General features: G+C 36.0%; 2 protein-coding genes across 6 annotated transcripts in view; both read left to right on the forward strand.

Annotated features, from left to right (window-relative positions):
• Positions 1–7919, forward strand: part of LOC122566242 (protein IFH1-like) — a 35213-nt gene extending 27294 nt beyond the window's left edge. Inside the window, exons 2-3 of one of the 5 annotated variants that reach the window (XR_006316442.1) lie at positions 57–7302; positions 7678–7919. Coding sequence is in view for 1 of the 5 variants with exons in the window: in XM_043723218.1 (XP_043579153.1) it covers positions 57–264 (208 nt within the window). In the remaining 4 variants the exon portion in view is untranslated. Of the gene's footprint in view, positions 1–56 lie in introns of all 5 variants that reach the window. The other 4 variants (XR_006316444.1, XR_006316443.1, XR_006316445.1 and 1 more) reach the window with 4 other exon arrangements.
• Positions 7920–8650: 731 nt separating this feature from the next.
• Positions 8651–14164, forward strand: part of LOC122566243 — a 33420-nt gene continuing 27906 nt past the window's right edge. The window contains exon 1 of the mRNA XM_043723219.1: positions 8651–9671. Coding sequence (XP_043579154.1) covers positions 8716–9671 — 956 coding nt within the window. The 5' untranslated portion in view covers positions 8651–8715. The remainder of the gene's footprint in view (positions 9672–14164) is intronic.

The following is a 14164-nucleotide window of genomic DNA, read 5'->3' on the forward strand; positions in this document are numbered from 1 at the left end:
GCAAGAATTCACTCGACATTGTGAAAGTAATCGTGCGTCCTGTTTTTGGTTCACAGCCAGAAGAGGCCGCAACAGCAACAACAATACCAGCAGCAACCACAGCATCAGCATCAGCACCAACATCACAATCATCAGCAACAGAATCAGAATCAACAGCAACGTCAGAGTCAACATCAACACCACAATCACCAGCACCAGCAACAACATCAGCACCAGCACCAACATCAACACCCCTCCTGGCATAGGACTACTTTAGCGTCCTGACCACTGTGACCTTGACCCTGACCGCAAGTCGAATAGTCCTAGTAAAAGAAAAGAGAGGAATCTTCTCGCTAGCAAAGAAGCGCATCCGCGAGATCCCTTAAGCGGTTCGCGAAAATCGAGCCAGAGAAGAAGAAGAAGATCCATCAAACCCACACGGAAATACAGGAAGAAGGTTCCACGTGGCCGATCGGCGTTCCTACAGACGTTGAACATCCTCGTCAACCTATTCACCGTGATACTCTTCTTCAAAAACCTTCGCTTTGATCATCATTGCTGCACAGATTTCCTTTGTATCGCGTCAGAGAGCCGCTGCACTCATCGTGATTTCCTCTCCATAGAGAGCCTTTCTCTATCTCTCCCTCTCTGTCGTGAGTCCGTTTGTAGAGACCTTTTGCGTGTGTGATCGTTTTCGTGGAGTTTTCGATTCTTTCTGCCGAAACACCCTCCTTCTTTCATTTAACGATAGAAACGCAATGCTTGTTTCAGATTCACTTCGACCGGTATATTCCTATGGTAGTTGTTAATTGCGTTGGTCGTGTCGAGTCGTGTCAATAGAATTTCGTTTCGTAGAGAACTTTTCCGTCCGTCGCGAAGATTCGTCACTTCGTCGGCCGATCGTAGGCGACGGAAAATATTTTTTCTACAATCTGCACGCAATAATTGACGATTCTTCTGTTATTTATAGAACGTTCGTTCTTGTTAATATTTGAAAGTACAATTTCGTTGATCGACGCGCGAGGGAGGGAGTAACAGCTTTTAAACGCACGAAACGCGGTAGAAAATACAAGTTCTCTCGTCAATGATACTTCTTTTAAGTTCATCGTACTTTAGACGGACGAGTACGTAGTAACCAGAGCAACAGTGCAATACGCGAACGCCGTGACGAAACGAAAGTTTTCATATCGTAGATACCTTCGAATTTGTTTCGTTAATTCTTAAGAGAGAAATTTGCTTGTTACAAACTGTCACTCACCTGACATGCGACAGATTGCTCTTTGTGATTCCCCTTTACGAAAGATGGATAACGCTTTTCGATTTGCAGTATCGGATTGGGCTCGAAGGCTTGATTTCTGTCGTCGTAAAATAGTAAAACGTTTATATGACTCGTTCGTTCCTTTAGAAGAAATAGATCGATCCATTGTAGCGAATAGCAAAAGATATTTAACCGCTGAGCGATAGAATATTAAAATTCTAATAGAAATACGAGCGTGAATATCGGGAACAGAATGTAAATAAAATTCGCGTGTTTATCGTGATGTGTAAGGAATAAGTGCAATGTATCATAAATGAATGTAATTTCGTAGAATTCTGATGGAACTGTACGATACGTATCTATAGGCAAAGCTGTATAAAGATACGCGTTGTCTTTAAAACACAGTGAGATCGTTGTTTCGTTTCGAATAATTTCACGTTCATTCGCATAACCCTCTTACTCGTGCGATTTAAATATTACGGCTACGTTCGAACATTGTTTAATTTAAATTCTCATTTGACTTATTAATCGCCTAATTAGTCAACGAGTCGGTGACAATGACATTGGTTATTGTTTTAACATTTTAATCGGTTAATCACCGCGTGAGAAACATCGTTACATAGCCAGAATTATATTTTGTCGTCGAAACCAACCTAACGATTATGTAATCTACGCGAAAATCGTCTTTCACCCTCTATAATTAATCGAAAATTTACGATCTATAATACGCATGTATATTGGCAGAAAAATTATAGCGTCCCATCTTGAACTGAGAATTCGGAATTAATAGCAAACAATGAATCAATTATTTGATGGCGGTGCAATGAGAACGACGATATAATATGATATCTCGACGAGTAAATAAAATAAGACGCTAGATACATAGATACCTATGTACGTATATGTATATAGCTATGTAACTTGAATATCATACGACGTTATAGAGGGTTACTGAACTGTATCTGGTGAATGGTTTCGCCCGAAATTATGTTCTACGTTTCGTTTCGCTGTTTTTCACTGATTCGACGGTTGATTTTGATATTGTTGTTACTCGACCATTGTTGTAATTATTTCGTACTATAAATGACTATTTTTCCGAGCAAAGCAGTAGGCGATAATACATAAGATATGCATAAGCGACGAAACGTGCAATAGTTTTTAATTCGATCATTTCGCATGGATCGTCACGGCGATCGTGAACTCTTCTCACGATCCTATCAACGGAGACACTAATACGATACGAACGAACGTTTTCATCCTGTATCTAAGTCGAATTTACATGCAACAAGTAAAACATGTTGATCTTGCCGCTAGCATTTATGCAAATTAATGAGAGGCATTAATATGCCGCATAGATAATCTTGGCTATGCAAACAGGAATATTACGAAAGAATTTGAGCGAAGAATCGATCGAGAGGTATTAATTCGTGCAGCATGCATATTTATTTAAAACACGAAGATAACGGATGAAGAAGGGGATCATTTCGAAAGTATCGGTCTTAAAAATCAATAAAGCCAGTGCTTTCGTATCGCTGGCCACGAAGAACTTAATATAGCTGCAACTAATTAGGTCAAATCAATTTTTTATAGCCTACATCCGTTAAGGTTTAAATTGTCCCGTGAACTAGTTCGTTGGAATATTCTTGATAACAATTTATTTACGCATAAATTAAATACCGTTAAAGTGGAAGATGAAAAGACGAAGGATAATGAATATTGATCGAGTGAACACAAACATGAGACATTGTTAGTCATAGAAATCTGTGTGATCAATTAGCGACAGAATATGATTGTTCTTTAAGGGACCGATAATTATAATCCTATTTACTATTTCTTGGTCACAAAATATATTTATAAATCGATAATAGACTAACATTGAAATTTATGAGACTCAAATTGCGAATAGAAACGAGTTGAATCCGACCATGATAGAAGTAAAAAAAAAAAAAAAAAAACAAAAAGATCATTCATTACCTACGAACATTAAAAGGAGATACAATCTCGCATCGTATTAACGAACTAAACGCGGAAACATATCTTACCTAATTGTCATTTAATAAATATGTATCCAACGCTTTCCTATTTTTCGCGTTAAAAGTTTCAAGTTGAAGCATTATAGTGTAGATCTTCTACGAATATCTTGTGTTCCTGCGAGCAAATCATCTCTTCGTACAGATTGCAAGTACCTGTAATTATCGACTACGTTGTTATCTCGAAGTATAATCATATTTTGCTCGAAAGAATTAACGTTCGTACGTGTATATGGTTTGTTTGTTTTACTTCTGTGTGTAAACTCGACTCCACAAACAAGACGTTAAGCCGTTTAACACGTTATTTACAATCGCGACTAGGTATCAAAAAATTATAAGGAAAAGGAAAGAAATGACTAAGTATGCGCGTCTGAAATGACGGAAACAGGTGCTATTCGATAGTTAAAAAGGGAAACGATAATGTATTTCGGTGAACGAAAAGCACGAAAGAAGCGTATATAGGTAGATGATTTAGGTAGAGAAAATATTTTACATAACGTACACATAGGGCACGCAAATGTATCGTGTAATAAAATATCCGCGATTGAGTGTACCTATGCATGCACGAAAAACGACCCCTTAAATATTTCTCGGTATTTGTCGACGCTTTGCGATCTATAATCCAGTAGAATATACGATATATTTTCTGATTATACCTCAGAGAGTAGCCATAAAATGATAATAATTTACCTCGGTGGTAGTCGGATGAAATATTAACTAAGCAAACTTTGGCACAATGGTACCTGCGAATTTGTTACTTTTTTTTTTTTTTTACGATATTTCAGATAAAATGCTAACAGGGCAAATTGTGGCACGTTAAACGACAATTTAACGTGCGATATTATAAAGCATAATGTGTACACGACTATACTTCAACAAAATTATCTAATTACTGTACCGAATCAAATTGCTCTCTTATACAGAGGACGAATATCAAAATTAGGATTATAATTTGTAATTTAAGCTATCGTAATGTACGGTATAAGCAGCGAGTATATATCTATAGTAAAAATCGATTGCCACTACGTCACTTCTGCTTTGCCTTGAACCTGACAAGGTGTATTCGCTATAATGAAATTATTCAAATCCGTTTAAACAGAAATTATACAACATTCGAACGTTCTACATTTGTAACGCTGTGTTAATATTTCGTCTGAACTCGTAAGAAATTATTTCGCATCCGTTTCGCAGATAATGATAACGTTAATTAAAAATGAAAAATGAAAAAACAAATCAAACGCGCGAATGATATATCATTGAACCGTTAGAGTCCGCGAGAGAGTTCGCAAATATCAAAAACGGCAAACACCGAGAATGTCGATCATTGTCGAAACGAATTCGAATAACTCTACTGCGATTGGAATAACAAGAGGAAAAGCCGACATTTCCACGGGACAAGGTTCCATAAACGGAATTGTATACTATTAATGAACGTATCCAAAATAGATGATGCATTCGATGTCCGATTATTACATGTTCCCGATCTGCAGTTAACAGGTTGCCGTACATTATTCTGTTTTGCTAATCTTACTTTCCACCATTTATGGATAAGGAAAATGTGCTATATCACGCAAAGTCAAACGAGCGTGTTAAATAATTCAATATGTTATATGTATGTTAGATTCTTAACGAGTTTGCAAAGAACATACTCGACAAAATGTGCAATACATAGTTATTTCTTCGCGAAAGCATCGAAACGATTCGATTACCCAGTAAATGTAACGTATATTTAATGAATATCTTTCAAAAGATTTACGAATATTTTTTTATTTATCGCGTGCAACTTAGTCTCGGCGAATGAAAATTAGTTTAATTTTTGAAAATTAGGTTAATCGATCCTATCCGAATTCAGATAAAATCTGATAGATATTTTATTGCAGGAGGAAAATAAAATGGAAGATAATTTCATTTCTAAAGAACCTATCGACGTTTGTACTTTTTAGTTGAAAAATATTTCGTTCTTAGCTTTCGTAAAAGTATTTTTTCTAATGGAAATTAGAAACTCTCGAAGATCGAAAACTTCTCAAACTATACGTGGAAGATCTTTATTCCCTATCATGTAAAACTATCTGGAATATTTCTATTCAAACTATTATAATTAGAGTGCGGTGATTTATGCAAATTCGTATTTTTGTGACTATAATTTAAAAGGTCGAATCTGGACTGGAGATTTCTTTTATCTACTGAATATCGCGACAAATACAATTTGATTATTTTTTGGTTTTGCGTATTATGTGCATTGTGTGCATTCTTGAAACTTCAAATTTCCCAAAAATATAGAAAAATCGACAGCCTAATTGTAATTAAAAAGCATTTAGATTGAGACTGAAACGAGACTGCTCGACATCGTGTTTACTGCGATCGTGGTTTACGATACTAATTATCACCACTACCCTCACTACCACGTGGCACGTGGAATGTATAGATTTATACTTGTTTGTTTATTTATTGTTAGGTAGCAAACACGATGGTAACCATGAACGAAAGGTTCGTGGTACAGAGAGAAGCCAACTTTTAGATCAACCTTGACTGTTTAGCCTTTAGATTTTATTAGCTTTATAAGAACGACTAAAATATTATTTTGTTGATATATATATTGTACGACATTATTGATTATAAATCATAAATAACCTGTAAATATACAAGACCAATACAATATCTTTTACGTTACTTGAAAATATATCCACATAATCCTTCTACCTATATATATGATAAAAATATGCATTTTTGCTATATTTGTCAATAATATAATATCAAAAGGTAACAATATAATTTGTTACTAAAAATAAAATTTGTTTCACTTGCAACTAGACATTATTTATATACATATTTCCAATTCAAATTGGCCAAGTTGACCAAGTAATAAGTATTAACTTATTTTTAATGGAAAACGTACCATCTCTTTTTATCTATAAATATCAGAAATGCTTAAATAACAATATCCCTTTTACGTAACTATATGTAAAACATGTAAAATGATTTTGCAAAATTTAGTCTTAACATTTTAATGAATGCATGAATATATTTATGAACTATATTTCGAAGAAACTATTTATATATCAAGATAAGTTAAATAGAGAAAACGATGAAAGGTATTGGAACATACATAGCTAGGAAAAGATACATATATATGATAAAAGCAGATATTATAAAAATTTTAATAAATACAGTATCGATGAAAACTAGCAATATATTTTACAATGAATGTTCGTAATCTGTTGAAATATGTCTTCGACGTATTTTTATAATTTCACAATAACGGGGCGAATAAAATAACTTTAACAAATAAGATTAATAATAATTTAGAATGACTTTTCGGCTTTGAAATAATATTTTTCTAATAAATAAGACTAACTTTTGAAATTAAAGTTCCTAAAGCAAAGTGCATACAAGCATTCTATCTTATCAGATTTAAAATTGGCGCCACTATCACACGTGTTATGGAGAGATTGATTATCTAGTCTCTTAAATTGTTTTTAGTTTCAATATAGATTAAATGGTAAATTTTCAAAAATGCTTCCCAGTATTCGCTATAATACGTTTACAAATAACAACGATATTTAAATATAAAAGAAAAAAGTGTAAAGCAAAAAAATGCGAATGACAAGAATATACACTATATCGTAGAACGGCCATTTTGTTGGGAACACGCGCGCGCGGCTTGGTCGCAAACGAAAAATAGTCCGAGTATAGTGTGCCGCGAGTACGTAGAATTTTTCTGCGGTGTGAATCGTTTGCGGTGTTTTTTGTACGAAAATTGTATCGTTAACTTGAATCGAGTCCTGTGACAATTTAATATCGTGTTCACGTTCCACGGAAGGCGTCGCTGTCAAAGAAACGTGTAAACGCGTTTGATTGGTCGGAACAAAAAAATCCGCGAAGATGCAGTCGGCACGAAATGCTACATAATGCGACGCAAATACACCAGTATGTACGATGGTTGGCTTAAACAATGTCGTGATGTTCTTTCGAACAGAAAATACAATCGCGTATAAGTATTTGAGTCGTAGATGTTCAACACGCGTATAATACTAGGTAAATCAGACTATGCACGTCGGTTTACTATACGTACGCACAGAAATACATGCATGCACACATAAACGCATACTTCAAAGAGGTAGAGGTCACTAGCCTTACGTACCACGGGGTCGTGTTCTCATTTTACTTCGGTACCGTGAAAACTTCTTTTTAAGTAATATTAGTATATTGTCTTCGTTGGATTGTTTTCGTGACCGTCAGCCATAATGTAAAAATAAGAGTACCCTTTGAAACAGAGAGAGAAGGACGGAAAAAGACATACATACAACAGGGTTGACTGACACGTCCCTGTGACTTTATACTCTTTTTAGTGTGCAGTATTTTATGTGCCTTCTCTATTTACTCTTCCCTAATTGATTACATGTATTCGAGATTTCCATTTATCGAGATCGCCATTCTTTCATTCCTGTGCATTTTCGGCTCACTATCGTAATCGTATTGTCAAGGAGGAAATAAGTGAGGTTATGAACGTGTCGCCCAATAATGTTATACCTCGATAGTGTCATTAAGTAACTTTCGAGTCAAACAAATGTCACGATTTATTCTAAAGTGCATTTCATATTGTGAATATCAAGTGGATTCATCGGCATAAAGTGGAAAACATATAACAGAAGGTAATTTGTAATATCTGAGATACAACTCTTATAACTTTACGCAAAATACTAAGTCTTCGTTGGCAAAACAAGATAAAGATGGCATATAAATAAACTACAGTTTTCTTTGTGTAAGCTATAATATTTTGATGTAATCTATAATTTTTACGTTCGTGAAATTGGCGGAAAATTTCGTTTCTGCAAGTAGAAATGGTGACATAGATATCGAGACATCATTTATGCAGAATAAGATTTGCTTAAACACCAGTGATTAATTACTACAAAGTTCAATGTTACCATAGCTCAATATTCAAAACTTTTGCGTCATTACAAAACACGAGCTAAAACTGGAGATAATTAAATATCGATAGAGTATCCATATTCTAAATACGCTGATATCGTGCAGTTTCTTTACACGTTTATGATACAATGTTTTCAACGATACTATACGTTTCTAACCTCAAATTTTAAAGTAAATTTTCATTTGAGGAATCGCTTTTACCGACCATCGGTCGATAGAAGAAGTTATGAGAAAGTTATTCGTAAAATATAAAATGTAAATTATTTGTAATTTATTTAATTAAAGTATTTGTTATAATTAATTGATGTATTATATTTTTTACAGAATAAAAATGAAACACACAAATGGATAATATATTACTGGAAGGGAAGACTTCATAATTCAATTTGTCGATATATGCTCATATGGTAACATGATAACAGTGAATTTGATATATCTAAAAAATTCATCATTATTTAAATATTTATACATATTCGAATATTTCAAATGAATCTCTAAAAGCAACTAATATAAAAAATGGCAGAGAGTAAAATAGAAGACATGGATTTGATAAAAGTTGTAGATAAGGAGGAAGTATTAAATGATCCTACAACATCCATGAAAAAAGTGGAGGATAAAGAGAAGCAGGAAGTTTCTAATAAAAATGAATCGGAGCTAAACGATTCTTATGAGAACGATTTGAAAGTAGTAGCTGTCATTGATGTCAAAAAACAAGAATCTAGTTTAGATTCAGAAAACTCTAATAACATTGAAAATACTATGTTTGAAAATGAGAAACACACGAAAGAAGATGTAACAATGAATGCGAGACTAAAAGAAATGGATAACGAGGAGAACCCTAAACAAGTAGAAAATTCGTCTTTAAAAGTTAAAGATATTAAAAATACTATTTCTGAAGAAGAAGAGACATTAAATGAAATATTAAAAGTAGTACATGAAAATTTAGGTTCAACAGAAGTCCGACAATTTGCTACGGAACCTAAAAATTTGAAGCAAGAAAATAAAAGTGTTAATGAAGAAACTAAAGAACCGACAGACAGAGAGTCAAAGAAAGAAGATGTAGTAGAAACTACAAACGATGATACAGATGTTCTTATAATAAACGAATCTGTATCATCTAGGAGAAATTCTGATACTAAGCAATCTATGGAAATTGAACATATGGAAGTTGGAATAGTAGGTCCTCCTACAACTGTTAGTGAACTTATCAATGAAGAAGAACTCAGAGCAGAATCTGCATTATCGACTGATCAAAAGGTTGAGGTTCATGTAGCAGAATGGGTTCAGAATTCTGCTAAAGCCGAAGAATTAGTTGGAGACGAAGAAGAGACGCCTATTAATGATACTCAACAAGAGAAGAAGAATGTAAAAGAGAAGAGAACCAGAAAGAAGAAAAGTAACGATGTTCTTAATTTACCTAGTAGAAAATCTCAGAGAATTGTTAGCAACATCATCAAAAAAAGTATCAAATGGTGAGTAAAATTTTAAGCATTCTATTTTTTATAACATTAATTCATACTTTAAGAAATTATTTAGAATAGGAAATCTTAGATATTAATTCAAAATAAAGATTCTCACTACATTTTTATTACATTTTGCGAAAAAAAGTGATTTATTGTCGTTGATCTATGATAGGGTAAATTAAATAGATGTAATATTTTCGATTGAATGAGATTGCCCAACAAAAATTTTGTATAAAATTATTAAAAAATTTCGTGATTTCATCAGCTTTACAAATTCAGCTGTATAAATTCAATTTTTGAAAGATCCGGGTTTATCGATTGATAAAGAAGAGACGCACAATTTTTTTTCTAATTTATTTTTCTATAAAATATCAGGATAGTCAAACAACTAAAGTCTTTTCTTATTTAGTTCCGTCTATTTTACCTTACTTTAAAAGAAGAAGAAATCTATCAAATGAAACGATAACGTCTTCTCTGAACGATCATTATCAGTAGTTAAAGATTGTTGTTTCCCTATTTCGAAACGTACGTTTTCATTACACGGACGTCATTACGGTTCGCGTTATCAAATTCCATCGGACGTCGTCGTCGCTCAATGTCGTCGGATGCTGATCAACGTTCCAATTACAAAATCGTTTGGTTCATGACGTTATTTCGCTGGTCCGCAATGGCACGAAGAAGCGTGCGCGCGCGTATATATGCACGCGTGTATTTCGAAAGGAACACATCGCAATGAGGAATCGAGACACCGCGCGTAGAATCGTCTTTGTAACGAGGTTGCGGTCGTTACCGTGCACGTTCTCCGGCATGGAGAACGGCCGCTCACTCGCCACCGACAAATTCGATCGGCGGAAAGCGCTTCCACAGCGTCGCTCTACTTCCTTTTTTCGCCGTAATCGCCGATGCTGTCCAAGATTGGCGTTATCGGCCGATAAAGTCGGGATAAGAGAAGCATTGACGAGCGCGCAAACGCGCGCTAACGATGTGGAATCGGAGAAGTGGGAAAGAGAAAGAGAAAAAAAACGGGGAAAGAAATATTGACCGTAGAACGATAAGCAACGCGGTAGTGTCGATAACAGGATGACTGTTCTGCCGCTTTCTCCTTCTTTTCTCGCTTACCTCCTATGTAGAACAAACAATCTCTCCCCTTTGTCTTTTTCTTTTCATTTGGAATTGCTTTATATACTTAAATCGAGTTTTTAACGCATAATTACGTTGCTTATTCTTTCTTACTCAAAAATATTTACTAATACTTACTAATATTCGCTATTTACTAATACGCGGTGCAATTTACGCGTGAGATAATACCGATAGGTCTTCGAATATTTCGTATCGTTGCAACAAGAAACACACGAAAAGAGTGACGATCGAGTTTGGTCGTTAACCCCTTGCGCTCGGAATTGTACTTCCTCGAATTGATTGGTTACTCGGAAATCTCGCGGTGGAGCATGAACCACCTCTTCGTATTTCGCTTATCGACCGGACATTTTTTCTAAATGGCGCATGTAATACTTGGCACATTATATGAAATGACTGAAATTAGCTTTCGAAAAAAGTTTGAAAGTTTCAAATTAGCTATGAAACTTTGAAAACTATGTAGAAACTAAAGCTTTCATATACGTATTCTCTTAGAGATGGAAGAAACCAACTTTTGCTACGTAGAACTATCAGTACAATCGATAAATAAATGTAACTGGAAATTTGTAATCGTATCTATCGTATCTAAATATTCGATATCTGGATTTTAAAGCTTGTATATTTATCATACGAGCATACTACCTACATCGGTTTCGTTTTTTCGTTAAGAAATATCAACGAACATGGTAGTAACATGTAACTACGTCAACGAGAAACGTATAATAGTTATATTAACTCTTATCGCGAGGCAAAAGGAAGTTTATACGAGCAATCAGATTTTTAAGAAACATGGAATTTATTAAATTACGCGATCTGTCATGGATGTATGAGTTAGTTGCGTTACATAAAGATTAAACGAGTCTAATACGAAGGTCATAACACCAGTGATGACAATCTTCTGCGCTACCATTTCTATTTACAACTCTTACGGTAACGTTATCGATGTTGCTCGGTAAGGGTAGTAGATCAATTTATGATCTCCTCTAGGTATGCATATTAATGCTGTACGTACGTGGGGAAAGAAATATAATAATTTTACGTTTCCAAACGTAGAGGAAATACAAAAGAAAATTCTCCATAATATTTTATTTTCCTCTGTCTTACTCTCCTGCAAACAATTGAAAATGAAACGCATATTTACACTATTATCCAATTCCGCTTGAATAATTTCCTGAATGATCAAGTTTCCTTTTGAAGTTTCGTTTTATCCAACGAATAACGCAATAGTTAACGTAAGCGTCGGATGTTTTCATGGAAGGAATGAAATCACAACTTTTCATAATTACCGAAACAAGTTTGTTTCGAGTTACGACAAGGAACTTTTATAAAAGCTTTTCAAACAGCTGCAAAGCAACTTTCACCTTTGCAAAAGCTTTTATATCCTCTTGGTTGCCGGTCCGATGGTCGCTACCAGGATTTATTCTATACAAGAATAATCGTCGTTGCAAGGACGATATCGACATTGTTCCCTCTAATATACAGTTATTGTTTATTACCGAAATAATTTACAAAAGCAGTTAACAAAATAACGCTATTTAGAAAGAACATTTATTGCTTTCCTACCATTCTCTTCTCTACGTTATTGAAAAATATTCCCGTTATAAGCCCAAAGTCCTCCAGCAGGAAAGCTAAACATTAGCCCCGACCTTAGAATCGACTCTAAAGTTCGTTCAAGGACATAAAAACTACCTGAGCTATTCTCCTTCTTTCTCTTTCCGTTCCCTTTATATCCATATATCGAAATATCGAAATCGATTCGAATCGTAACTGGTTTACCCTGCGTGTACCAAAGCGTGACCTTGAACGACATCTCGTCCCTCGAATACACGATAGACGGTGATTAAAAACGTGACGTGTCTGGCAGCGAATCGCGTTGCATTAACTACATGCAGAGACCGTTTGCTTGTCTATCGGTTGGAAAGAACGCGTACCTTGGTGTCTGGTCCCAGGCCAAGGCTGGTCTCACCCCGCAGCCCGGATGGAAGTGGAACGGTCTACGAGCGGGAGGGGCGTTAATCCCTGCGAACGGTACCATAGAAACGGTACCGGTGGGGTCGTTACGTGTGCCTGCCTGCAGACCAGCGGCGTCGAGCCACCACTCCGGGCTACTCTGGTACCAGATAGACGGTGGTGTGCGTGCGAGCGAGAGACCGCGATATAATCCAGCCCAAGGCCCCTAAGAAAAGGGGAAGGTCTTCTTTGTCCCTCGGTCCCTCGGGCGAAGGACCGCACGGCCAGATGTCGGCTGACGACGATCCTTGCGACTGCGTCGACATGCACGCACTCTTTCGTTCGCTGTGTCTCGCTTTACTCCGTCTTTCCAATCATCCACTGACGCACTTCCTTATCGGTGTGCGAGCGTATGCGTGCGTTCCTCTCTTAACGTAGGCGTATGTACGCTTGCGTACATACGCCCGCGATCCCGTGCCACCGCACGCTCACGGATATTGCGTATCCTTCGTGGGTATTTTTGGTGACCGTGTGCCGCTACCTCGACCGTACCAACTTGGAACACGCGGTTTTCTGGAGGCGAGAGCATGCGAACCCTCGCCCTCTTTCAACCACGCTCTTGCGCATTGTTCCTTTATGACGGTGCACCGGAGGGCGGACGTGTCTCGTTAGGCTGAAAGGTGAACGCAAATTTTCACGGAGAAAAATGGTTGCTATTTCGAGTACCTCGGCTGCTAGAGAATAGCACTAGGAATTATTTAGGTGATCAAACAACGTTCATCCTTAAAGCAAGGGAATTTCTGCTTGCATACGTTAATTTCTTTAGAAGGATACGATAATTTGTTGAAAATATTTTCAAAGCTTTATAGGCGTTTCGATGGTAATAAAACTGGTGTGAAAATGTTTTCTGATCTTCTTTTCTTTTCTTTTCTTTTTTTTTTTTTTTATTTCATGATATACAACCTTTAGAAGAGACAATTAAAACTTTAATTAAAATTGTTTCGTAATAATCTGTAGGATATTCTGTCAGATGAGAAACGCGTTTCTTGGTTCTTGCTATTTTCTGATAGACAGAGCGGTGGTTCGTGGTCTCAGCTGTTCCAGGTTCTTCGGGCGAGCGTACCAATGACAGCTTAACAACGGAAAACAATTTATGCTTATCCGTGGTAGGGTCTGTACTTTGCTAGTACGAACGAATCTACTCAGCTATTGAAATCCCTTCTTTATTGGTATAACGGATCTTTCTTAAAATTTACTAGGTACCGGAATATGACATTCACTGATCCAGGGTTCTTGTGCGACTTTAAATATTTTGTACTTGAAACCCTGAAAATGCTTTGTCTTGAAGAAATAAGACCTTCTCCCGTTCCCCTATGGATACAAGAAAATTTTACAACCGGAAAGTCCAAAGAACC

Source organism: Bombus pyrosoma, linkage group LG3 (assembly GCF_014825855.1).
Source record: "Bombus pyrosoma isolate SC7728 linkage group LG3, ASM1482585v1, whole genome shotgun sequence".
Taxonomy (NCBI): Eukaryota; Metazoa; Arthropoda; class Insecta; order Hymenoptera; family Apidae; genus Bombus; species Bombus pyrosoma.